A 27,247-nucleotide genomic window follows, 5' to 3' on the forward strand; every position below is an offset into this window, starting at 1 on the left:
AAGAAGCTCAAGCAACTCATTTTCCTTCAAAAGGGATACAAGGATTTTGTATCACATTATACTCCTGGTACTTTTTTATTCTTATTTTTACTACTGCATTATTGTTTGCTATTAATCCATTACTATTTGCACCACTGTAGCAGCAAAGCTTCTGATGAGAAAACAGAGATGTCTTCTTACAGTGACTGGAATTGGTGTAGATTTTTCAATTTAAAAATGTCACTCTCCTTTAGCTGGTTGGCAGCTAGATTTAAGGATTTGGTCTGAATCAACCACTAGTTTCCACCTGTGATAGCCATGTGAATCCTGGCAGACCACTGACTCCAGCAGACTGGCAAACCCAAGGCCAGTACTTGCCTTTGGATGGCTCACTGAATTCACATTTCTAGGAAATATTTTTACAGCCATCTGAATTATTTGAATTATGTACCAGGTAATGTTTCTCTTCACATTGTTCCATCTTAACATTCTGCTCCTACATTTTAAAAAATACTCTTTAATGATTCTCAAGTACTAATTGAAAAACACATTTTCAATGCAGAAATTAAAAACAATCTGAAAACAGATTATGTATCATTATCCCACCTGGAAAAATGCAATAAACATCATAATCCTATCTCACTTGCAACACAGTAATGAAGTTTAAAATGGTCTTAGTGCTCTTAAAAGGAAGCTTCTATTCAAGACACAACACAGTTGTGAGGAAAAGGTATCATTTACACCAGCACAGCCCTGCCTAAATGCTGGCTGAGGTTTCCATGGTTAACCTAAATTAAAATTAATTCCATATTTTTTGGCAGAAGGTATATAAAGTAATTTTCATATTTTCTTCAACTATAATTAAAAACATGGGAAAAAGGCTTAATATGCCTCAAGTATGAAGGTATATTACAGCAGACATTTTTTGGTTTTGAATGGCTCTAACACTTACGCTAATTGAGACCAAATTTAATGGGAAAGCAGAGTGTCATTATTGCCTTCCTGTGATTATACAGTTAACAATACATATACCTTGTGCCTACAAGGCAGTAACAGCCTGTGTGCTAGACTTGGTTGCTTGTTCTAAAAGGAAGTGAACCTTAATGCAGATTTGATCTGCAGTCACCATACATTTCTTTTGCAAGAATTATTAACCAGTAATTCAGAAACAAAAGAAGATGGTGGGGCAATATAAAAGACTTTTTACAGCAATCTTCAAAAGATAGCCATAGTAAAGATGTGAAATATAGAGTATCAAAGGGAAACATGAAATGAAGAGTAGTTTAGCTTGTGTTCACATGAAAGATCTAGTTTGTCTATATAGTGAGTGAGCAGACAAGTTCAATGTGTGAGAAGTGCACAAATGGTCTAGGTCTTTCCAGATACAGAGACAGGACACAAGATGCTTCCAAAAGAATCCTCTCAGCAGATTAAAACCACCCTTCTTCCTTCTGATGACTTCCCAGAAGTGAGTCCACAAATGCACAATCCCAGATTAAGGTCATCCTGCTTACGAGCACTCAAAGGCATGACATCACATTACAGACAGCTTTAATCAAAGCTGTCAGAATTCACTGAATCATCATCTCACTGGCTTCTACCAATACATTCACTGTTTTCAACCCTTCATAAGTTTAATTTCTCATTGTCTCTTAATCAACTACGTACATATTTTATAATTAATTGAAAAAGTGGAAAAATAAACACGGAATATAAACTTTTTCTACACTTAAATTTTAGTGTTAGTCCTGCACTTAGTGACAATTTGTTAACATACAGTTGCTACAACTGCTACAGAGAATAATCTCTTTTTGAGGCATTCTAGGTTAGAGAACTCTGGTGGATGAAGAACAAATCTCGATTTTGGAAATGCATATGGGGAAGTCAGAAAAGAAAAGCACAAGTATGTTTTCCTAAGACCTGTTCAAACCCAATGGTCTCACCACCTTTCACATCCTCTCAGCCTAAAAGGCTGATACTCTTAAACTAAAAAAAGACTTTGGGTTGAAATAATAAGCACATGCTATGTCTGGACTGGAATATATTAGCCTGGTTTTGTGAACAGCACTGACTCCAAAGTCAGTTCTATAACCACTCTTCACTGGGGAAGGAATTCGTAAAATAAAGCAGGCAGATCTTTTTAGCATTTTGAATTCTCCACTAGCAAATAGAAACCTTCACTCAAAGTAGAGGAGCTTGCTTTGACTAATTTAAAAATATACAGACAGAGCAACCCTATTAAAAGTCTTAAAATGACATTTATTCAGTCAATGTGATAAGAAAGAATTCTATTACTTAGAAAGTACTTTTCTCACTCTCACCTTTCAGTCATTATTTGCATACAACCCAAATCACATCTGAATAAATTCCACTGGCCTTCCTTATGTACCATCCAGCATTATTTATATTCATGTAGGATTACTAGTGTACAGGATAACCAAATACTTCCCCAAGACAGCTGACTGCAAATTAAAGAGGAAAACTCCAGAGGAGAAAAGATCCCCAGGTTAGCTATGAAAAGACCCAGAAACAGAAGGCTGCTTATCTTCAATAAAAAAATTAAAAGCAGTGGCTGGAAGAGGGGAGAACAAAATGGAAAGTGAGAAATGATCAAAGATTGTGGCTATGTGAGACGACCCTAGAACAAGCAGATGAGAGCATATAAGATTAAGGAAGTTCATTTGATTTAAACTCATGGGCATTAAGCAAGACAGAAATAGCAACCCTGCACAGGGGAGAGACTGCTAATTTTGCTAAAGGGAGGGCTAGGAGTTGAATTTTCTCATCTGTCATAGGCTTTCTGGTTAGTGGCAGGGATGTCACTCCGTCTATGTCTCAGTTCCTCATCAATAAACAGAATGTTGTACAGAAAAGCCACAAATGATTCAGGGAACAGTCAAGTGATAAGGGCAAGATGTGAACCTGCATAGACAGCTCTACCTAACAGATCTTTAACGAAGAACAAGCAAAGGAGAGAGAGGGAGAGAGGGCCTATTGTGATATAACCTACCGGAATTTTAGAGAGGAACACAGATGTTACAGACAGACCATGACAGATGGACATACAAACACAAGAAAGACAGAGAAACCTCTGAATGCAAAAGGCCTGGAGAGGAAAAAAAATTTCACCAGCTGAGAAGTGTGACAATACAGAGAAAGATATATCCAAATGACCAGGCTGAATAATTAAACTAAAGTTAAGAACAGAACAAATCTCTGACTGTCCTCTCAACAGAAAGCTTTCTAACTTCAGGAAAGTGTTACTTGATCACCAGATACTGCTAGGCATAGTGGGTACAGTCTACTACTACCAAATATAAAGAAGAAAAGCATGGGAAAGTTATAAACAGGAAGAAATAGGGATCGTGCTTGGGGTGGAAAATTTTGTCAAGTATAGAGAAAATGGGGAAAAGCCCCTTGTCACATATAACAACTTCAGCCTAAGAAGTCTAAAAGTAGATTCTTTCTTTTAAGTGTGAGCTATGGGCAGAAGGTACCACTAGTTATTAAGTAAGATAGGTAATCACGAGATGAAACTCGTGTACCAAAAGAAGCAAGCAAAGGAGACAAGCAGTCTGCAAACTGACTGGTCACAGAGAGGATCAGAGGGACAGAGAAGACAGACAGCTGATCAGAGGAAAAAATGTTCCCCAAGGGCACAAACAACCCTTCTGAATACATGTGAGTTTGTTTGAGCAGGTTTGAGCATACAAAGGGCCCAGAGGGAAGCAGGGAATGGATGGGACCAAGGCAGCATGCAGTGACAATATTTCCTTGTAAAATGCTGAGCAACTGCTGGAACTCTGGCCATTCACCCTCATTATTTGTTCTAACCACCTCCTGAAAATGAGCTTTCCAAGGTGAGTGTAACCAAGAGCATACGTACAAATTCTTCCTAACTCCAACTTCCTTCTTTGCTATTTATTATTTTCAGGTATGACTAATATACAATAACTGTGGGAGGCATGTCCTTGTCCCAAGCAGACTGCTCCTGCCCTGTGAAGTCTAAAAGCATAAAACAGACCATATGTGAGAGAAAGCAAATAATACCATCTCCATGTTACAGACTGAGAACTGAGGAAGAGACCTAGTAAGTGATTTTCCCAAGATTTCACAGGAAGTCTGTGGCAAAAATGGATATTGAAACCCTCTCTTCAATATCCATCTGGTGTTTCAGTCACAAGGACAGTGTGTGTTTTCTAAGGGAATTCCCTTTCATCTTGAAAGTGTTCGGGTAACAAGAGCTTTTGACTGAATGTATATATTGAATGTATATAGCTTAAGGTCTTATTGAACCATGTTGTAATTTTGCCTCTCTCTATTTCTGGCTTCCTTGTAACCACTTAACAACTAACAACTCCATCCACAAAGCCAACTCTTATACGTACTTACCATTCTGTTGGTGAAGTTACTAAAATTTGTTACTAAGATTTGCTTGATCATCTCTGGTGAGGAGACCACCACAAACATCTGGCGACCAATATAATACCTAGAAAGAAATAAAGAATCATTTTAGCAGATGGTGACCACATAGAACTATCTCCTTCTCTAAAATATCTCTTTTTGCTTGAATATACTTGCAGTGAACAAACATCACAGAAAATGTATTCCCTTAGGTAAAGCAGTATCTTTCCCCAGCCCTCCCAACTGTTAAATTAAGATACATGGTCTTGGAATTTAAAGGAAACAGCTTAAAATATTTTACTGACTAATCAATACTCAGCCAACACTTTAACATAAAGGTTTACACAATCTATGCTCACTCTGAATTCTGTGCAAAGTGATGTAGTATAACTAAATCAAACTACAGAGGAGTAAAACATTAGAAACCAACTGAAACAATAATGAAAGACCTAAAAACTTGAATTTTATGCCATCAGCCACATGAAATGTCTTTTCATGGCTATGCCCTGCCTCTAATGAGTCTTTCCAGAAGTCCCCCCAGCATGACTGCAGTAAAGCACACTTTCACCCCTTCTATTAGCACTGGAACTGAGTGCATCTCCGGCTCTGCATTGCCATGGACAAACCTTATGTTATACTAATGGGGAGGGGGGGGGAAAAAAGAGGGAAAAAAAGCTTTACCAAGTCTAAGGGAATTAGTAAAACTTCAGAAGAAGAATAGGTGATAGGAGGGCCTCTGCCTGTACACCTTTTATCTCCCTGCTCCCATTTTAATATGACCTTGTGGAGCCAGGGCTGTCCTTCTGGGTCTTCACACCATTGTGGATGCTGCAGAGGCACAGGGATCCATCCCAACCCTACAACTTGTAGGAGTGCAGAGCTCCCTTCTCCAGTACCATTTCTTCTAAGGCCCACTGACACTCGATGGTTGGCTGCTCTGCTGGGGGAGGAAGAAGCACAACCAGCAAGCAGAGGTTGCTCGCAGTCCCTACCTTTGTTGATTGCTGAACCAGAAAGACTATTCAGGCAGTGCTGTCTTTTCTCCACCAGGAGAGAGGAAGAAGAGGTTGGAGGCAGGCACAGGAGAGACAGGCACCTCATAGCAGAACACAAGAGCAATACCACAATAATATCCATGCCTAATCATTTTGGTATGATGTAGCTCAGTATTGATATATTGCTTATCACCTGTCTACACTGCAGCAACTAAACAGACAAGCAAACCCTGGGCTGAATTTAAATATAGTAACTAGGGGTTCCCATGGCAATGAAGCTGCAGCAGCCTGATTTCTTCAAGGGCAAACAAATCAGATAAATATCTTGATTCCAAAGCAAGGTTTCACAGTCCAGTTTGACCTCCCTACCACCAAAACTTTTAACAAACAAATGGCAGACAAGAACAAGAATATAATGGTCTTCAGGAAGGTAGACATCATCTTTTCTTCTCTTGTGGGTTTCCAGAGGGAACTTTTATTTTCCACATGCAACCCGCAGACTCTACTGGAACATTAGACATGGGTGCTGTGGTCTATGAAGGTAAACCTTTTTCACCCCTCCCAGTTTGCTCAACCACAGCAAAAGTAGCTGTCTCTAATGGTCAAACTTTTATTCAGAAATCTCATAGGTGCATAAAAAAGGAGCTGATGCCTCAGATTAAAGAGGATTTTGATCACAGACTTTAGCAGAAGAGGATAATGCCTTACATGCAACTTTTGCATGTACTTTGTACAGTTTTTCTGGCATCAGAGGCAACACAAGCTCTCAAGGCAAAGACGTGCTCCTCTGAACCTACCCAGAATGACCAGCCACCAATACTGACCTCTCATGCTCACTCCTCACTTTTCTTTTCCTCCCTCCAAGTTTAGCAAGTTCCTTGTCACATTTATTGGTTACAGGCTGATGATCCTACAACAAACAGCTTTTCATAGGGACCAACTTCCTGACACCAGATTCCAAATCTGAATCAGAAGCTGGTTAGGTCTTCCCAGACAGCTTAACTCTAACCAGCAAGGGACACCACATGATGTATCAGGCAAAGCACATGTGTGTAAGAGACACAATTTGGTTTGTTTCAAACCTGAGACACAATCTGATTTATTTCAAACCTGGAAAATTGCAAAGCTCCAGCAAAGTTCCCGCTCCTGTCCACTGGGATAACAGGACAGTACTCACAGCAAGAATCTTTACGTTACAGTGCTCTTTGTGCTTCAAAGCATTCAGGACTAAAAATTTGGGACGGAAGCATCACCTATTAAAGCTGTTTTTATGAAAAAGTGACTCAGAAGCCAAGCTTATGCAAACAAATCTATTCATTATCCTCCAACTCAAACCAGTCACCCCAACTCCTAGTTCTGTTTCCACAGCTAAGCTCTTTCTTTTTTATTTACTCTTCTCAAAATTTCTAGCTATTAGGCACCTGCTTCTTCTTTCTTTATGCAGTTATAAATTAGGACAGAGAAGGAGAAGAAGAGGGGAAAAAACCACCTACAACTAATAAATCGAAAATGCTGGGGGGAAAAAAACCAACATAATTAACTATTCAAATTGCCTTTTAAACAAAATTCTACCTTTTTTTAAGGAATGACTGCTATAAAGCACACACATTATTAGATCCCAAACAGCAAAAGCTCTCTTCCTGCCTTTTTTTCCATTTCCATGTATACAATCTTCCTAACCTTTTCTAGGGCACAAAAAGATGACGCGGTGTATGGACATACTTTGGCAGTCAAATCTGTAAGCCAAAAGCATGACTTCCATGGTCTTTCCCTGAAGTTAAGGAAAAAGGACAAGTAGAACTAAGCACAAAACAAGATCACCTGAGGTATTTAATTCAGCAAACACAGGTTTGGAACCTGAAAAGCTGCCAGAAAGATGCTTAACTGAGTTTTAATATATTTTAAATCCTTTGCAGGATCAAGGCCTCAGTCACAAAACAAGAGGCTATCTCCCAACTAGGTGTTTTGGGTTTTTTTTCACTTATTTCAAAATAGCAAGTAAAAGATAAAAACCTCCTGAACAATAATCTATTCTTCCAAAGTAAATAACATATTCACCCCTGCTGTGTAACTTCATTTTGATTCTGTATTACTGGATGAAGATCTCACTAGTCTCACGTAGATTTAGATTTATTATTGAACAAAACCTGATATTCTTGTCAGATTTTAATAAATAAGAGTTTGAGAAAAACAAAAGCCTCTGGGCAAGTACATTGCAAATGGATTCATGAATAATTTAGGACAGCACTTTTTATTAACTTTTCCTAGGTTAATCTTTCCACAGGGCTCATTCACACACACAAGTTCTACCTGTAGCTACAGTACCACTACACTGCTTGACCCAGCACTTTAGAATGTTTTCACCTAGGGCTGTCAGGGTGTAAAGCAAATACTTGGGAATACTTAGCCCACTCCTACAGACAAGCAAGAATTCATGTATGTAGCATAACACCCTTAGGGCAATGCACCTCTGTCCACGTGGAAATCAGCTGTAACACTGCCACACCGGCAAAAATAATTTTCATGACCTACACATTCAGACAAATTTTCCTGTGCAGATGAGGAATTGGTTAATTAAGTTATGCTGCTGGGGCAATTTCTATTATATTTCATTTTAAGCTGCAGCCCTCCAGCAAAAGAAATTCACATTTTAGACCAGTAGTTTTAACACCATTGGAAGGTGAGGGTACTATTACATCAACAGCACAAGTACAGTGTGAGCTTCCTCCAGCAGATGAATATGTGGATGAGAAGCCATTGTCCCCACAGGCTGCCAGTGCACAAACCAGCACCCTTGTGCCCCATCATCCCCAGGATGGCCAGGCAAAAGGGCTTTCACAAGCTTTCAGCAGAAGACATGGGTATATTCCCAGAAACTGTGAAAAAAGCAAAGATTGCCAAAGGTCTCACAGGTCAAGGAGGTGGTTATGTCACAGGGCATTGAACAAAAATAAGCCAAACTTCATCCGAAGTGTTTCAATAATTGAAGAGGCTACAAACGCCCACTACACCCAGCTGCAGCAGCTTCATTCCTAAGAGCAGATAAGTACCCCTCTTAAGGCAATTAATGAGAAAAACAGAAATGACTTTGTGTTCAGGTTTCACCCAGGATGTTGCAGTCCTCTATACAATGATTTAGTTATTCACTAAACACATCTTTTCTTTTATCCACAAGAATAAACAGCAAGCCAGCAATGATATCTGCAGGTTTGCTCATGCACCATCATTACTTTCTGCAGAGATGTGGCCTAGGTGTCTCAACTCCACACCTAGTGCCTGCCACAGCCACAGAAGATAACCCGTGAAGGTAAGAGATGCCTACCATGCCCAACTCTGAGCCTCAGTGGGAGCACTGAGACAAGGGGCATGTTGGACTGCCCAGTCTCTCCTGAAACACTTAAGCCCATCATCTTCCTTCCCAATCTTTGACAGGGGACCCCCCCCTCCCCAGAATGAAGATTTCTATTCTCAGATGACACAGAGGACTAACCAGCCACTTTTAAATTGAAAGACCAATTTAGCATTAGCCTTCCCATGCTCCCAAGATCATCCTGGTCACACTGCATGGTCATCTGCTGCTGACAGCATCTCCCAGCTCCTGAGCCATGGCCATGCTCTCTGAGCAAAGCTCCCAGCAACGTTGCCCTGTTGCACAGGAAAAGGTGGAGAGCACATACAGTACCTTATGGGAAAGGGCCATATGTTTTTGTAGACAATCCACGTGGGAAGCACCTGCAACCCTTTCACCTTGTTTACAGTGCTGCTGTCAATTCACAGAAGACTTTGATCTTCCTGTCTATTATCAGCCCCAAGTATTACAACTACATAAATCATAATACATATATTCTGTTAGGCAATAAGCAAGGCTTTGTTTTCCATGCTGTGGTCTGGTAAAGTACACAGAGATCATCTGTAGAGCCATATGAAAATAGAATATTTTATTGCTATTTTCTTCAGGGAAAAGCAAAAAACAAATTAAAAAAAGGCAGTGTAGGGAAAAGGAGAGGTGTACAAAGACACAGAGATACAGTGGGAAAGGGATGATTTTCTTAGGTGACTTTTCCTTAAGAGAAGTTCCTCGAACAGTCTGCCCTTTTGTTTAGAGAGACCTTTTCATTGCAGGCAGAGAAATGTAAAAATGAGTAGCACAATGCTTGTTTAAAATAGGCCTGAAGCTCAGCCTTACTTACTTAATTATTTCAGAGGTCAAATTGATTTGTCATAGCACTGTCCTTTTTTTTGCTTGAAGGCAATTCAGATGTGGTAGTACTAAGCAATACATAATGAACAGCTTCAAAACCCAAACACAGCCTGCACAGAAAGGGTTAGTTTGGGCTCAGAGGAAAGGAAAGGAGTGGGACAAATTTGTCAAGTACCACGAGTATTATTTGTGTTATATTAGCAGCTAAAGGTCTTCAAGAGTCCCATATCCTAATTTGACAGGAGACAGCCAGACTTAGAAATCTTATTCTTGACCTGTAGAGCCTACAACTTAAATAACCTGAAGTGACAGTGGGGAAAACAAATAGCATCTTCCATTTTCCATCTGAACAACTGGGGGACAGTTAGGTATGGAGGAGATGGGAACTGCCAGCAATCACTTTTTTTTTTTTTTTTTTTTACTGTTAACACCCTGTGAGAACAGAACTTCTCAGCTGCTACATACACCTGGAAATCGCATGCCAGCTTTCTTTGGGAAGGTTGGGAACTAACTCCTATGCCACTTGTTCTGCATCCTAGACTGTGACTGGTTGGCAAGGTGCTTCCCTCGACTGCTTTTATAAAGCAGTCACAATTTGAGTATCTCCAGATTAGAGAACCACAAAACACCCATTAACACTTAAGTGAAGAAAAACCAAAAAAAAAAACCCACCCCAAAAACACAACACCCTAGAAACAGATGAAATTACTGCACGTGAAAATGAAACCCTGGTAGCACTGACAAGTCTCAGGCACAGAGAAAAGTTTCTAAGTGCAGCTCTGCCAATACACACACACTCACACATGCCTCATCCAGAGACTAATCCAACCCATTGTGTAAATTCATGAAAAAAATAGGCATGGCCACACTCATTTCTATTTAAGAATAAATTGTTCCTCATTTCCTCTTTCAATGAATTACATTTCTTTTCATGTTGTGAAAGCTTTAAAATAAGCACATAGGACTATTAATTTAATTCCTGGGTGCGTTAAAAATATCATGTAACATAAAATGCTTGCTCACACGCACTCCCTGCACTGCTCTGTATGGTTATGCACCCAACTCTTTGTCCACACACCCGGGATTAAAAATGCTATCTGCTACATACCAAGAACCTCTGCACTATCTCAAACTCGCACCTTGCCAGAAGGCCTCTGCCTTCTGACATGCTTAAGGAAGTAGCAAAAAAAAGGGAAGAAAATTCTGGGATTATTTATCTTCTCCCCACCACTAAAAGCACAGCTATTTTTAAAGGAGCTCCTCCCTTGTCAGGTGCAGTAAGAGACTTGTGGTATGAAAGTAATATATTTAAGGTTGACAGCAAAGAGAAGGAGGGCTGATTGAGGCCGTGACAATGTACAGAGTTGGTAGAGTCTTTCAAGTAACATATACCAGGGCAAATGAAATCTGTTTCTGAGCATCTCTAACCCCAGTATTTACCAGCTTGAGGGTGTCACACACATTTACTAATCCCTCCCCCTTTCCGAGTGAGCAGTGCAGGAGACACAGCCTCTGCATGGCTGTGTTAATTCATTCATGAAATGAAGTAGATGACATTTACCCAGATATAAGGAATGACAGAGATTAAATTAAGCTCACAAAGTTCCACGATGAGGAAAAAAAACCACCTCTGAATTATACAAGCGTATTTGGCAATCTAAATCCATTTGGCTTTAGGAGGCAATCTGAGTCCAGACGTAAGTGCGAGTACAAAAACTCGGGATGGAGAATTATAACAGTTGTTTCTTCTCTATGTTCAGGTGGGCTGCGGCAGAAGCTGGGTTCCAGGGCAGCACAGAGCCATGGGGTCGTGGGCTGTACTCCTCCACAGCTGGGGAGCTGCCACTTCCCAGTGCTGGCAGGGGTTATTTTTATCCTGCCAACTGGGCTAAGATGATTACCACTGCCACCACCGCTCCGCGTGCTTGCATCACACCGCTAGCACTGATTAGCTACATCAGTATTCCACTTCATTAATGCCGAATGAAAGCTGTAAATAGGGTACTGCTTTTACAGGATGCTACTGGAAATGAGAAATACTGTGATATTAATAAGAAACCAGTCACTGCTCCTGCGTGGGTGCATGGTGCTATTGTGACCGGGTGACGCTGAAACTCCTTATAGCTCTTCACCTCAGCAAGACTGCCAGAACAATGTTCTAAATCTTTTCCCATGCTGCTTCCCAGCAAGTTGGGCTGTATTAGTCTGTGTTTTGTTACTCGTGTTTAGACTGTGGTATTTTCACCAGAGCTTGTTTTGTCTGTGCTTGCTAAAGCACGCTATGCCTGACTGACCTCATGTGATGGTGCAGCAGGCGTTTCCTGTGGGTTTCAGCATATTTCTGTGCCTGGCCTTTCTGGGGGTTTTCGAGATGCAGCATGAGAATGGTCTCATCTCTTGCTCTTTGTGCCTAATTCACTACTGAAATACTCCTTTGCCATACCCTGAGAGAAAAACCATCAGGTTACTTTTTTCAGAACACTGGAGTATTATTTCTAGGGAAGGCTACCTCTGGAAGATAGCAAACTTTCTGTGTCTCCAAACTTTACTTGCTACTATAAACACAGTGTTCATTTGTATGGATTTGTATGAGCCTATTATATATATTCAACAGTGCTACCTATTTTTACAGTGGAATGAAAAGAAAAAACAAGATGGCTGAAGAGGGTAAGCAGACAATGTTACTTGGTCTAAACAAGGTTAACCTTTTTTCCATCTTTATTTTTTAAAATTTTTTTTTCCACGTAAGGAAGAGATAGGGATCTGCTGAATGCTTATCCTGATTTCTAGTTAGGAGCTCTAAGCAGCTTCCTTTGACAGAGAGGTAAGCAATTTCTGAGAAACAACAGGCAGCATTACCCCGGCAGGGCTAAAGCCATTTCATACAAGATAAATGGAGCCAGAGCAGCACACTTGCAGAAGATGAGGGATACGACTGTGATGCTACATCGAATAATATGGCTGAGAGAACATGTGGAGGAGGGGAATGCAGTGCAGGGCTGCTTTCTAGCAAATTATGGGGGATCTATCTGAACACGTGTCCATGAAGCCAAGGAGAATACTCTGTCCCAGAAAACAGGGACGTGTGTGTCACAGTGCAGGATCCAAGAAAAATTTGGGGAGAGGAGACAAAAGGAGGAGAGCATATGTACAGCCATATGGAGAAAATGAAATGGAAAAGCAGTCAAAGGATTTAAATATAATTTGTGATACTACGACATCACAAGATAGAGCAGGTGATAGAGCAGGTTGACTATAATAAAAGCACAAGTGTAATAAAGTTTATAGTTACACACCCACCACTAAACTTCATATAAGCAAACATTCCAGGGCAACTAAAACAAAATCCATGTGATCTGATTGCTGCCCCTCATGATAAAATTGAGGCTTGTGTTATTTTTCCTCCCTGAGACGTGACATCGGGCTACACAGAAAAGCCATCCATAACTCTGCCTTTCTGCAAGCTTCCTCTCATGTATGCTTTACTTATGGCCAAAACTCCAGTGCAACTGGAGTTCTTCACTTCTCCAGTTTTGCTTAGCCATTTCAGCCCCAGAGGAAAGAAAAGACTTTCAGAACACACCGAGTGTCCCTATGTGCTGAAAATACTTGTCCTCATACATATCTTCAAAAGCAGCATTCAGAACAGAGACATTCAAAATCAGTAGGCTGTTTCTGTTTGTTTTAATTCTGCACTTTATCCTTCATTTCTTTATAGGCAAGACAGCTCATCTGCCTCCTGTAAATAGGATCAGCAGTGGTGGACAAAACAATATTTTATTTTTGGATCTATCTGAAATAAACATGTACATAATTTTCTTTCAGTCTACTCCTTCTTACTGGCGTTTTGATCTTAAATCAATGAGAGAGTTACATTATATTGTACACCATCCCTCTTAATACCTTTGCTCTCCTTATTTTAATGCAAATGCATGCATTTCTGAAATAGTACTGTCTTGATATTAGAATATTTTAATTCTTTAGTAATACATAGGACTCAATAGACTGGGGGGGGCGGGGGGGTTGCATCATAAACATAGCATGATGGAATGAGTAAGCCAAACTGAATTTCATATAACTACACATGCAATAGACTGTTTTGTAGAATAAGAAGTGACACTTCGACTTGGTCATGGTTACTAGCCTGAAAATATCTGAAGTTTAAGCAAGTGAAAGCAGGGTTTCATAAGTGGGAAGCCACAAACTCATTCATTCAGTTTGTGTGCAATAAAGACACATCCCAGCCAATAATGGACAGCCTTACTCAGGGAAGGAAAGGCTTGTCAAGCCGGCCACAAGGGGGACAGTCACTGGAACCTGCTTTTCTTGCACAATCTGCCTAAAAAAATATGTCTAAACAAAGAAAAAAAAAAAGATAGTAACCACCTACTAAGCTCTTGGGAATGTACTTTTTTTACGGTACAGCATATACAATGCATAAAGATTAATTTTTTTACCTATAGCAGCATGTACTTTTTCTATACATTCTTAAGATAAACACACAAACGCATTTATTTAGTTAATGCATTATTAAACATACACTAATAAAAGTAATTTCCCAATGCTTGATGCATTTATCATGAAACCACTAGCAGAATTCTCTACAATAAAAATGCTAGCAGTACATATGACCAACCTAAATTATCAAGGGAAATGGCTAATATCTGACCATGCAGAAACATTAGAAAGCAGGGCTTTGTTATAGAAGGAGAAAAATAATTGTATTTTCTTACAGAAAAATTGCAATGATAAAATTATTTTTAATAGTACAATGCTACAGCTCCAGGAAATTTTCCTGAATCAATGCAATCTGTGTCGTGTGGGACTTTAAAAACCCATTAAAAATAACCATGATAAATTTCCTAACCTCTTTCAGTGCACCACACAGAAGACAAAGGAAACTACAATTCAACAGAGATAGAAAAGAAAAAAAAAAAGAACAGAAAGACCTGATAGCTTGTGTATCAGCAGTAGCATCCTCACTAACAACAATGAGCAAATCTCTACCACAAAGGACAAGAAGAGCAGGAGTGATGTGTACAGCTGACAACGGCACTCCAAAGTAATGACTTCCAGGAAAATCTGCTGTTACAAATGGACAACACGCTGCTGAGAGGTAGTTGAGTCATGGCTTTCATAACTTGGCAAATTTTTCCAGCCTAAGAATGAATGTACCAAACCCCAGGGTGTATATGGCTCTGGTAAAGCAGCTATGGGGATTATATCCTACAAACAGCTAATATGCTCACCTGGTTTAAATTATTAAACCTCGCTGAAATTCATGCAGGTGCAGGGAATTTTTTCCCATATTTAATGCGTAGTCATAAGATGCAGATCATGTTTCAAACTGTAATACTAGTTAGAGCACTGCCTAGTTGACCTATTTTCCATTTACCATGTTCTACATATTATCAGTTGTAACAAGCACACTTCCTTTGCTGCTCCCTTCTTTGTGGTGAGAGAAAGGGGGAAATTGCATAACAAATGGGAAATACATCACTTTACCATGAAACAACCCCAGTCTCTGGGGATGGAATAATACATGGAGCCCTCTCTTCCACAGCCATATCCTTTCACCTTCATTGGCAAGTCCTGTTCACCCACTCCTACTGACCCCCAGCTAGAGCACTGCAAATCACACTGACACTGCTCTGCACATGTGTTAGCTCTCCTCACAGCTGCATTAAACAGCTGTCCCAGGCTCACATCTGGCTGCCTAAGGACATCAGTGAGATGAAGACTCAAGAATTTCTCTTCACTGCCTCAGTCATAGCTGCTTGGCTGGAGACCAGAGGATTCCCATGGACCTGCCTCATTTTTTAAGTCCATATCACCATTCTGCCTTTCTGTGCTACTCCCCAAACCCTCTGGATCTCTGGAGTCTGCTAAGGCAGTTTCCTAGAACCCTTGCCTCCAAACAGTTCAATGTACATGAAATACCAGCAGTCATGATTAAGATTTCTGAGAACACTTCTGAAAAAACCAGCATTTCTAATTGTTCAAAGTTTTCTTAGAAAAGGGAGGAAAAACAGTAGATGTGAAGACAAACCAATGTAAACATCTCATATTCCCTCTAAATATAAACGTATTGGGCCAATTTCAAGCAACTTGATCCTCATGCAACGAGAGAGGTATAGCAGAGATGCAACCCTCTGAATCTATTCATAACCCCTATAAACACAGCAAAAAAAAATACAAGCACAACTGTGGGATGAACCATCATTGAAGTAAATATATTGATCTATCAAAAATGATTGAAGACTGACAATAAAAGGGTTATAAATTCTTAGAAGAAAGAGAAAGTAAAAAAACACAAAACCAACCCACTGAAAAACTCCCACCTACATTCACAGGGAAAAATAGACTGGAACAATAAAACACAATGGCAGTGCCTGTACATCTTTGATAGCTGCCCCTCCCAAAAGCTGGAACAATCCTGCTATAAACCAAGCAAATGAAAATGTAAATGCATGAGCAATCGTCTGGGGGATTCAGATGCTTCGTGTCCTGTAGGCAAAGAAGGAAGGGGAAAAAGGCAGGAAAGCACAAGAATGTACCACTTTTAATATCTGCAATTATTGATTATGCTCTTCTCACCTGGAGCCTTTTAAATCCAGCAGAGACCTACCAGTGTACAGGCAATGCTGCCTGCATGGCAGGGTCAGCAACACCCCTTGTCCTCTGACCTCAGTGCAATCCACTGCTTCCACTCCTCTGGCAGCAGGGACAGCCTGTGGATTTCAGAGGTGCCAGCCTGTGAAAGTACAAGTACAGCTTCCTGCAGAAATCCAATATTCAAAATGGCAAGCCCAGAACAGGCAAAAGATTGGGAAATAAACTGAATGCAATGTCCAGGGCACTCCTGTGAGTAGGTATAAACACAGTGGTGTATCAAAGGGGCCGGCTCCATGTCTTATAAAAGGTATAGTTGTTTAAATATTTTGCTAAGCAAATGAACAGGATGAAAATTATGGTAGTTTCACAGACTTTGGTTCTTCACTACTGATAAAATCCAATTGTAGTAGTTACAGGACAAAAGCAAATAAAATGCCACTGAGAAAGGAGAAAATATGGGTCTGTAGTAAGAATAAGTTTGGGTACTTCAAATATTAATCTTCCCATTTTGTAATACACGTCTCTATTTCCAAAATAAAAATTTAAATTATTTTAATAGAATTTAATATTTTAAAACTAATTCCTTTCCATGTGATGTTACATTACCATCTGACCTACTTTAACATTTGTCTCTGTACTGCACTTGGAGACCTACTTTTTCTGCCTCCTGCCCCAAACATAGCTTACTTCCTACTGGCCTAAGTGGACAGCCAATGAGCATATAAAATTGTTAGGCTGCTTTGGTAACATTTTACTTTGGCCCTTCACACAGAGTATTTCTATACAATAAAAGGTCCCTAAGAAACAAGATCCTCTCATAATGTCACTTTGAAAGAATCTGCAGCAATTCCCAGTGTCCTTGCCACGATCTTTTTTCAATAAAATAGATTCCAACTTTGACAGAAAATCTTGGATTATTGCTGAGTGATAAAATGTCTGCTGCTAGACCTTACAGAATCAGAACACAGCTCTCAGCTCACTCCTTTTTCTGTAAACTACTTTAAGAGGTCTGGGTATGTCTTCAAATTTGCTGCATAAAACCTAATTTTATTCAGTAGGTACAATCATCCAAAGATCGAAGTTACATAACATGAGAGAGACCTAAACATTGGGTCAAGATCTTCAGACAGTCATGACTCCATGCCTGTAATGAAGCTATGCTGAAGTAAACAACAGCTTGAAGGTCCAGACCACTATTTTCAGGCTTGTTTGCATGGGGCAGAGAGGAGATTCAGGGACAGGACACGATTTGAACCTTAATAAAGTTAGACTAGAAAAAACTCCTGTGGGAGTATACCCCAATAATTACTGGAGGACATGGTCAGTCTTTTTCCTGATGCAGTATCTGTCATTGCAGACCTGCCATATCTCTGCGTGGGAGGTTTTTTGACATTACTACAGCTTTTTAATTGTACTTGTAGAATTTTATTTGTATGACTAAAATAAATCCTCCTTCAAGACCAGCCTTCAGGTTTAGCCACTAAATTTACTGGAGGGAAAGAAAGATTCACAATCCCAAGGGCAATGGTGGGTCAGCTCATCCCATGTTCCCCAAGACAGGAAAAAACAAATGAACATACTAACAGCTGAAAGCAACTTCCTCCATTGCAGTGGGGTATACTTTTGCCCATTGCCTGATGAAATTGTACCCACTTTACTGCCAGCAGAAGATCTGACATAAAGCAGCCTATCCAGGGAAAGCAGAGAGGTAGTCAGTCAAACAAAGAAAATAGGTAATTTTAGCATGGTGCCAAGCCAACAAAGAAAAAGGAGATATTTTGTTCCCCTTTCTACTAATTAAATGTAGTAGACTAAAATTGATCCCCATACTAATAAGGTAGAGGGAAAAATTAAAACCTATATATGACAAAACAATAAAAAAGTAATGAAGAGATTTATAAAACCCTTGGAATGACGTTAAAATTGTCAGGTCATATTACTGTTTTCAACTCAACATGGATAAGAAGAACAGGGAGGAATAAAAATTAGAGCATGGAGGAAAGATAGCATAGAGCTAAAGAGGATGGAGAGAAGTAAGAGAAAGAAAAGCCCAGAACATTTAGGTGGGGAGGGAAGGAAATATGAAAAAGCATAAACACAGAGCCTACAAGTCAAGGTCGCGGATGGAAAAAAACAAAACCAGAACAAACTCCAACATAGTGGTGGCACCAACTGAATGACACTGAAGGCAGCACTTGATAGGAAACACCTCTGTAGATATGTGGAAAAAGTGTAGTTGGCCTCACAAAGGAAAGTACAACTATTTTTAAGAAACAAATTAATAGACATCCCAAGTCTATTCCTATGCAATGCTTTGGTATCCATGAGGTCTAAGGGCTCCCCAGCATGGGGAGAGAGGGTCTAACTAGCATTTGCATCCTGGGTCTCCTAGCTGGTGGCATGAGAAAGGGACAGAGCCATGGATGTTCCAGCCTGTGCTAGGCTTGGAGACAACAGGTTGCTGATCTGCAGTTTCTTCTCTGGATCCTTCTCCAGACTCAGTGGATATCTGTATATATAAAAGGGATATCCCTTTTGCTCAGTGCTTCTCATAGCACAGTCACAAAACAGTCACAAACTGTTTTTCACTTCAAAAGCTGCCAAGAAAGGGGACACACAAACACACACACATTAGGAGGCATGATGCATTTGCTTCCCTCTACATAGAGTGAGGAGAAATTATTCAAGAAATGCATTAAAAAATTACCATGCATGACACTGGGAACACTAGTGTTCATAATCAGATACATATCGAGTGAAGTCAGAGACCATTAATAGCTACTGAACATTGCATATTGCATGTATCTGCTTCAGGTTTGCATCAATACTTCTGAGTGCTGTAGGAAATTCTAATGAAAGCATTTAATATGCACAGCAAAATCTACAATGCTGCTGTTTTCCCATACTTTCCAGGAGGATTGGTATATTGAAATAATGCCTCAGATTTTTCAGTCTTTTAAAAGCTCTCCAACCTGCTTCTTTCCAAATGGTAGAAAGGGGTAGGGGGAAATTACAAGGTGGACTTTACAGCTTGTTAAAAAGTTTAACAAATACAGGCTCCAGTAGATAATGAAGACAGTAGAGCAATGTGAAATTGAGTCTACAGAACTAGTTTTTGTAACTCAGAATATTTCCCCCCCTTCCTTGAATAAGGATGACACATTGTGGTATGCAGGTGTAATATGATAAGAAGAAGCAATCTGTTCAGCAGTTTCATTCCCTTTAAAACTATCATTTTAACCATTAATTAGCTAAGAAGCAGGCAGCAGAGATCAAAGATCACCTGTGCTGTATATTAGCTGTAAAACACTTCTCAGACAGCACATTTTCAAAAGAAACTTCACTTTTCAAATAATCATAAGATGGAGCTCACAAGGACTATGCTTCAACAGCTAAATGCTGCACAGTACCAGTGTGCAGGGAGCCAAAAGGAAACACTTCTGCAGGAAAAAATGGAGGTAAAACCTTCTCCTAGACAAGGCTGTTATATGCACACACAGAAGCAGATCAAGGTTTAATCAGGTTCCTTAGATGCTTAGATAAGGTACAAGGACCTGCTCCTGCTTCCATTATCAATCTTAGGAGCTGACAAAGTTCTGGCCAATCTCACAGAACCATCATCCTATGTCCAGATAAATCAGTCAGTGGAGCAAAAACAACCACATTTTCCTCTAAACAAAGAGTAGTTTTCTGGAGCTACGTTCACAGCAGTTTGCACACACCGTGAGCACAGAAACGAGCATCAGGAACGTGGTGCAGGTGACAGGCAGTGTCCTTTGCTGCCTTGACGAGAGCACATAAAATGCTGCCTGTCCCATACAGCTGGATTTCACACTCTCTTTCCAGAGGTGTAAAAGATTACATTGGCTTAAGCAGCTGCAGTAGAGTCATGGAGGGATTGGATGGAGGAAACTGGAGAAAAAGCTGAACAGTGAGCACGTGCCTGCAGCTCAGCCATCCCAGGGCAACGTCTGGAGCCTCAGAGAGGAGTGGAAGAGCTTGGCACACAAAAGTGACTACCACTTGCACCAGAGGTTTCCATCCAAATGGCTTTGCCTGCACTAAGGGCTGGAACTGTGAAATTTTGATGGGCTTTTGAGTTCAGTCTGTGAATTCATAGAACACAAATGTCCCTGGACCTTACTGGGGCAGCCAGAGGCTACAGCAACAAATCAAGAACCATCACAGAGCACACTAGCTCAAGTTGCACAGCTCTCATGGGACGTCACAGTCCACACAGCAGATTTGTTTGTGGCTATGAGTCGCTCATTAATAAATACCTTTGACATTACTACTATACTAGGTATCAATTTGTAATGTTCCAGAGACCCAAGTACATTTGAAAAATGCCAGAATTTAACTGGTCAACTAATTTACTGCAAATTTTGCCAATAAACTGCAGCCCACAGATCTACATATGCAAATGTGAAATACTCCAATAGTGATCAGGCAGCCACAAAAACCATTCCACCTGTAACAGTGACAGATTCCAGCTCGCAGAACAGTGTGGTATGCCACTTTTTGAGTAAATCTTTAGGTATCAGTCCCACAAAAGGTTGGGTTTTTTAGGACCAATTAACTCTAGAGACAAGAGGAGAAACTGATGATGATATACCCAAAAGTAACTCACAGGATTTGTTCCAGCAGCTTGATTTAACCACTGGAGCCAACTATAACCAATACCTAATTATGTTTAACTGTGGGAATTCAGATGGAGATGTAGCATTGTATCATGAATTCTGCCCTGGGGTTTCTCCCAGGAGTATTGTTTGGTTTCAGTTCTTTTTTAAAAGACAATTTTTTAAAAAATAGGTTACTATTTACAAATTCTCACAGAGATTAAAAAAAGAAAAGGTACCTGAAATTTTAACTCAAAAACATTAAGATTAACACTATTGTTCTGTCCATTCATGCAGTAATATTTTCCATTTCAGAGGGAATGAGGCTAACACATTTAACAGAAGCGCAACTAAATTTTCTGTATACAAAGTACTATCAAAAGAGAGGGTGGGAAGGGAGAAGAAATATTTCTTTCCCCATTGACTTCTTCCAGGTACAATAGAACTAGGTGTTTATGTGTAGCAACAGCACTAAAAATATTTTTTAAGGAACAAATGTAATTGGTTTTTTATGGCCCTGATTCAGCAAGGTAGACAGACTTCTGGTTAACTTGAAGCATGTTGAGTAATACCATTGACTTTAATGTGATTACTCATGTGGTCAGACTTAGGGATTCTGCTGTACTGTACAATAAGCAGGTAGCTAAGGGAAGAAAAAGATAACTAACACACAGCAATTCTGGGGCTAGTCAACAATCTTAGAGTCAATGAACCTTATCACAACACATAAAGGAGAAAGCAGTGAGAAGAAAATAAATCTTGATGAAATACGAAAGACCTGACACCAGCCAAAAAATATACTTCTCTTTAAGAAAACAAAAATCCAGGCAATTGAGGTTACCAAAATTCCCTATCCGGTTACATAGTTAACAGAGATTATGTGAAGCTATAAAACAGCAACAGGGAGCTTGTTTTACCCTATCATTTCCCAGGTAGGACTTCCTCTAGCTGAAATATAAAAAAGTAAATTCTTTAAAATATCCAACTAAAGAAGTACCACAAGAGAGGTAGTAAGTCCATTAGACACTGCCCCCCTCTCCCCACCACTGCAAAAGAGAAAATCAAGCAGGATAAGATTTTTTCATAAAACCAAGTTATTTCTTTACATGAGCCTTCAGAAACAAAGATGAGAACACTTCCTGGAATTACTTCTTCCACAGAAAGCAGAATAAGGCTAGAAATAGAGGGGTCAAAAAACTTTGTGAAAATAAAATAGCAATAAAGACATTGTTTCTTCAGTTAAATTCAGCCCATGGTGAAGATGCCAGCTGCAGGAGGACATCCTGTCCTATCCACCTTAGGTTTGTCCCAAGGTATTTGACGGCAGAAGAAAGAACAAGTTTTTGAGTAAAGTTCCACGTGCCCAAATCCCAGAAACACATGTCCCTCTTCCATCCACAAAAGGGGAAAGCCCCAAGCCCCCACAGTGACAAACCAGAGCTTCCACTACAGACATCTTCAGACTTCTCATAGGAGGTTGAGTGTTCAAATCAAGGCAGAGTAAGAATACTGTTTGACCTGCTGCAAGCTATTTCAGATATTAAACAACATGAAGAAAGAATGTCACCCCACCAACTGCACTGAATTTTAATCTGTCTTTATACTCTGATTGTACACAGTGAGGTCTATGTTATGATCTCTTACATTCTTCCCCATGTCCTAATGCATTGCTACGGTCGAAGGCAGAATAAGTTCCTTCATCCCAGAGCAACCAATTGCCCACTTGAGGCTGTGTCACACTTTCTACAATCACTGGTAGTATGTTGTTGGGCCATACTAGATACATTATTTTGGCAGATTTCTTTTACTCCAAATCAGCCATGCATACCTACAGTTCTGTAAAGCCATAATGATGCAATTGCAGCAGAGCAGTCAAATGCATATTAAGTGCATATAGAAAGTAAAACTAACTTGCTCTCTCATTGTCGAGGTTGCTTTTCTGATTCCATAAAGTATATTGTCCCTCTTTACTTTTCTGTCTGCTTTTATCACCTATTTCCAATTAGCCATTGGAAATAAGTAGCCATTAACCTATTGAAATGGAACAACTGGGTATGGTGGAGATGAAAATAAAGTAACATAGCATTAATATCACCCAAAAAATGAGTGGCATAAATCACTAATTTCCACAGCAAACAGGGCTACTCTCCTGCAGAACTCTTATGTGAATAGGGGAATATTCAAGGCAAATCTTAATATGTATTAATACACTGTTTTCCGAATAAGATTATTTTCAACTTTATTTTTGTTATGGAGAAATAGCACACATATTTTAGAGGAAGATTTTTATAGAAGGTACTCCAAATTATAACTAAAGCAAAGATTTCTGCTCTGTTACGGGACCTCTTCAAAAGCCACGCCAGTGGCTTGGACTCCCCTGTTGAATAGAAACACTCCATCTCTGCTTTTGCACCAAACCAGAACTGTTTGTTTCTGCCTTGGCCTCCATCTTGGGCCACCTCTGTATGAAAACAAACAGTTTTCACAGCACAAACTCACAACTGATGACTATTTGCATTGTCTGTCTTTATAAAATATCAGTAACATCACCTCTCCTTTGGATTTGCACACGGGAGCGAAGGGGGAAAAAAAGCTTTTGTGACCTACAAAAGCCTTACTTGAAATAATTCTCTCCGACTTGAGGCCTTTTGGAATGGAAGGGATATATTGTTTTGACTTGATTAAAGCTGAAAAGTTGATTTGACATCCTGTTGTCAAGGAAACCAATTCACACACAAAAGAAAACAGTTGTGATGGTATCATTCAGACTATTCAAGTGACCTTAGGAAGAAAAAAAGGCTTCAGTTCCGAAGATTTGTATTCAACTCACTTCACCACTATAGAAATAAAGATCATTGCTCCTTATGCTTATTGGAAAGCGGTCTTCAATCTGGGAAAAGAAAAATGCCACATCTTCTTCCATCTGCCAGATCCAATACTTTGCTGGGAATATACACATAAACACACCTACCATTTATTTGCCCATTTCAAAGAACCACAGAAAGAATCACACTGAAGACTTACAAGAAAGGAAAAGGAATTTCTTTAATTGACAGGACTGTGATAAATACCCCCTGACACATACCCCACCTACTGAACAGCAGCTTGCAAGCCAGGCTTTAAAACAGTCTCCTTCAACTACAAATAGACCTTACCTCGAACACAGCATTGTTTGCATCCAGCTTTGTTTTCCTGGGAGATGTGAAAAAACAGCATTTTTTTTCTCTGCCAGCCTCCTAGATCGCTCACAAATTGAGTTTTACATGCATGCAATAATGGAAGTATACCTATGCTCACGCTTCCTACCTAGAGAATCCCAAAGAGGCAGAACTATCCTGGCTGACCACGACACCATCATCCAGCTTTGCAGTCCACGCAACTCTCACAGAGGTTTCATTCCCTAACAGTCTGTAAGTAGACTGGAGAAATGAAACTTTCTATCTGCTCAAATACTGTAATTATACATCTCTTTCTCCAATGACATAGCCTTGCCTGGCTGAGTAAGCAGACAGATGACTAAATAGCAACTTGTCTCAAATTCAGCTTAGAAAAAAAATAGGCATGATATTAATAAGGAGGGAAGTATACTGAGGAATAAATGCCAGTGTTCTTACATTATTGTCATTTAAGGGCATCACACCAAAGGTCACAGAGATAATAAGCCTCAGTCACTTTCCATTTGTTACACAACATACAAATTGCCACAGCATTAATGAATATCTTTTCCCATTCCTGGCCAGCCAAGACACTGTATTTTTTTCCTCCTAGACAAGTACTTAACCCTTGGAATTCATTATTTCCATCACTTCTTGCAGCACTTTGTCCTTAGGGCTGAGCATTAATGCCACAAGGAGGCTGTGACTGGAGCATCAAATGCCTGAACCTGACTTCTTTCTGCTAGAGCTTTTTTGCTGAAGAGCATACAGAGCATATTGGTATCTTTTGTAATCAAATATGTATACACACAGACATTCATATGCGCTCTCTTGCAAGTATCTTAAACTCCTTGCAGACCACGGGAAAAAAATGAGACATTTCCATAATTTGTGGTCAGTTGGAGCTTGTAGCATAACTAGTATTTCAATATATAACTATCAGGCAATCTTGCACCTTGAACATCAATTAACAAATTGCACAATGAAAAAATTATATATTGAAATACTAGTTATACTACAAGCACCAACTGACCACAACAATAGAAGATACCATGGGACAACTGCATTTCCACTTAAAATGATGACAACTGGAAAGTAGGTAGTTCTGGGAACAGAAATGACATTCACAGAAATGTGGAAGGGCTTCTACGAAGGGATATACTACTTAAATCCTCTTTACTTCTAATAAACTGCTAAGATAGCACAGCTGAGCTATAGAGAGAGGAATGCCTCATTTCTAATCTGTACTTCATTGTATTTTAAGTTTAGGAATTTTGCATAAGTATAGATAGCAACAGCTGAACCAAATTCATACTATTTCATAAACTGAGGGTTTGTTTAAGATGACAAATTATTATTTCCACTGTTCACTGTAAGTATAAAGAACATGCAGATGAAAAGAGAATATTGAAGACTGGTAGCTTTGTACAGTTCTGAAAAGGACTAAACTTTATGTGCATAATTAAAATAAGAGAGAGGAAAATAAAGTCCGATGCCAAATGCTGAACAAATATAAGCTTCAAGAGTATTTGCTGCATGTAATCAAACCACCTCCACCTCTGTCCCCCAAACTGAAACACTGCATTCTGCATTTTGATGAATATCTTATCTTGGTATTCTCTCCTCTCCTGCTCAACAAACTCAAAAAGCAAGAGCCAGAAAGAAGAAAGCTGATAGCACTGCTAAGCTTACCCACAAACAGGTCCATACTCTGTTATGAGTTTTGTGTGGTTTTCCCAAAAACCCTGGAAGAAAGAAAAATAACACAGTATTTTAGTGAAGTGCTTAGCTGAAGCTCTATTACACACTGTTTCTACCATTCACACAAAGCTTTGAATCTCAGCCAGGAGAACCATGGTATTAACTCATAACCTCACATGTCTAATATTGTCCATATGTGACAGAGTCTAGAAAGGATGGCTGGAAAAACAAATCCCAATCCCAAAAAATATCTGGACAGCCATGAAACGTTTCCATCAATGTTTTATGCTCCAAAATTTGTTACCATTTCATGATTTATTATTTTTAAACTAACTTCACCATTTTGGTCCTGACTCAATTTTTTTCAGATATGCAAACTGACAGAAAACTAACAGAGAAATTAATAAAAGGATATGTATATGACTTACTACACAAAAGAGAAGCACAGGAAATATGGCAAGGTTATCTTGTTTTGGTTTTAGCCACATTGTTAAAAAAAACCCCCAAACCTGCCAAGTCAAAGTTTAGCTCAAGGCAGTCAGCTGGTACACTCCACAGAATAGTAAGCAGATTTATTTTTTAGATTTTTTTAGTATTTTTACTGTCTTTCATTTTCATAATTGATGAAAATTGGTATCCATTTATCTAAATAAACCTGCCACTATACTCAATTGTTAGTGTCTTAAATGAATTCAAATTGATCAATCTAAAGAAGGTGTGCTAAATATATCCCCGAAAGTGAACAATAAAAAATCTGTTTTAATGAAACCGCAATATTTGAGGACCATGCTCCATTGTGTTTGCAACTTTTCTATGGAAAAACTAACACATTTGATTGCATTAATCTGCATTTATATTCATGGAAGACAGACTATCATGATCTATTTTCATTTTTAAGAGAAAATTCACTAACAAAGTAGAATACTTATGTCTCATATTGAACATTTCTTGTTTTTTATGACATACCACAGAATATTAGCTAGAACAATACAAACTACTGTAAATACATCTACTGCTGACATAAATAAACAAGCCAGTGTAATGCACGTATGCTTTGAGAATATCTTACCACACTAAGCAAAAGAAAATCTGGTAAAAGATTTTCAAAAAGTAATGATCCGACTTACCACCCTTGGGTGCTACCTTATTGTCCAAATTAGCAAAGCACCTGCCACCACCTACAGTCCTCCTCTCACAGAATTCCTCAATTATTTATTATATCGTTATAGTACAGCAGTACTTTTTACTTTCATTTTTTTAATCCTGGACTTGGAATACTTTTATTCTGCAGGACAATATGTCTCCAAGAACTCCAGGTTTTCCTTTAGCTACAAAAAACATGGGATGACGTGTAAGAAAACATGCTAAAGATAAAATTATGAAAGAGGTGGATTAGATGATGGTCTGACAATGTATATTGCTTGAAAAGAATATATATTCTCCCCTAAAAAATTCTTTACTACTAAGGTAAGCAGAAAAGCGTCATGCATTAGCACACAGAAACTAAGGTGGACAAAGCCTTTGTAATACCACAAATACAGACAGGTAACTCAAAAAGGCTTTTTCCCGCAGACACCG

At 39.3% G+C, this 27,247-nt stretch overlaps 1 protein-coding gene across 3 annotated transcripts in view; it reads right to left on the reverse strand.

Annotated features, from left to right (window-relative positions):
- TBXAS1 (thromboxane A synthase 1) overlaps positions 1–27,247 on the reverse strand; it is a 256,159-nt gene that overhangs the window by 120,882 nt on the left and 108,030 nt on the right. For all 3 annotated transcript variants that reach the window (XR_015803902.1, XM_088165417.1, XM_014876964.2), the window contains 2 exons: positions 25,661–25,713; positions 4,372–4,468 (listed from right to left, as the gene is read on the reverse strand). Coding sequence is in view for 2 of the 3 variants with exons in the window: in XM_088165417.1 (XP_088021543.1) it covers positions 4,372–4,468; positions 25,661–25,713 (150 nt within the window). In the remaining variant the exon portion in view is untranslated. The remainder of the gene's footprint in view (positions 1–4,371; positions 4,469–25,660; positions 25,714–27,247) is intronic.

This window comes from Sturnus vulgaris, chromosome 5 (genome assembly GCF_052056855.1).
Source record: "Sturnus vulgaris isolate bStuVul1 chromosome 5, bStuVul1.hap1, whole genome shotgun sequence".
Lineage (NCBI taxonomy): Eukaryota > Metazoa > Chordata > Aves > Passeriformes > Sturnidae > Sturnus > Sturnus vulgaris.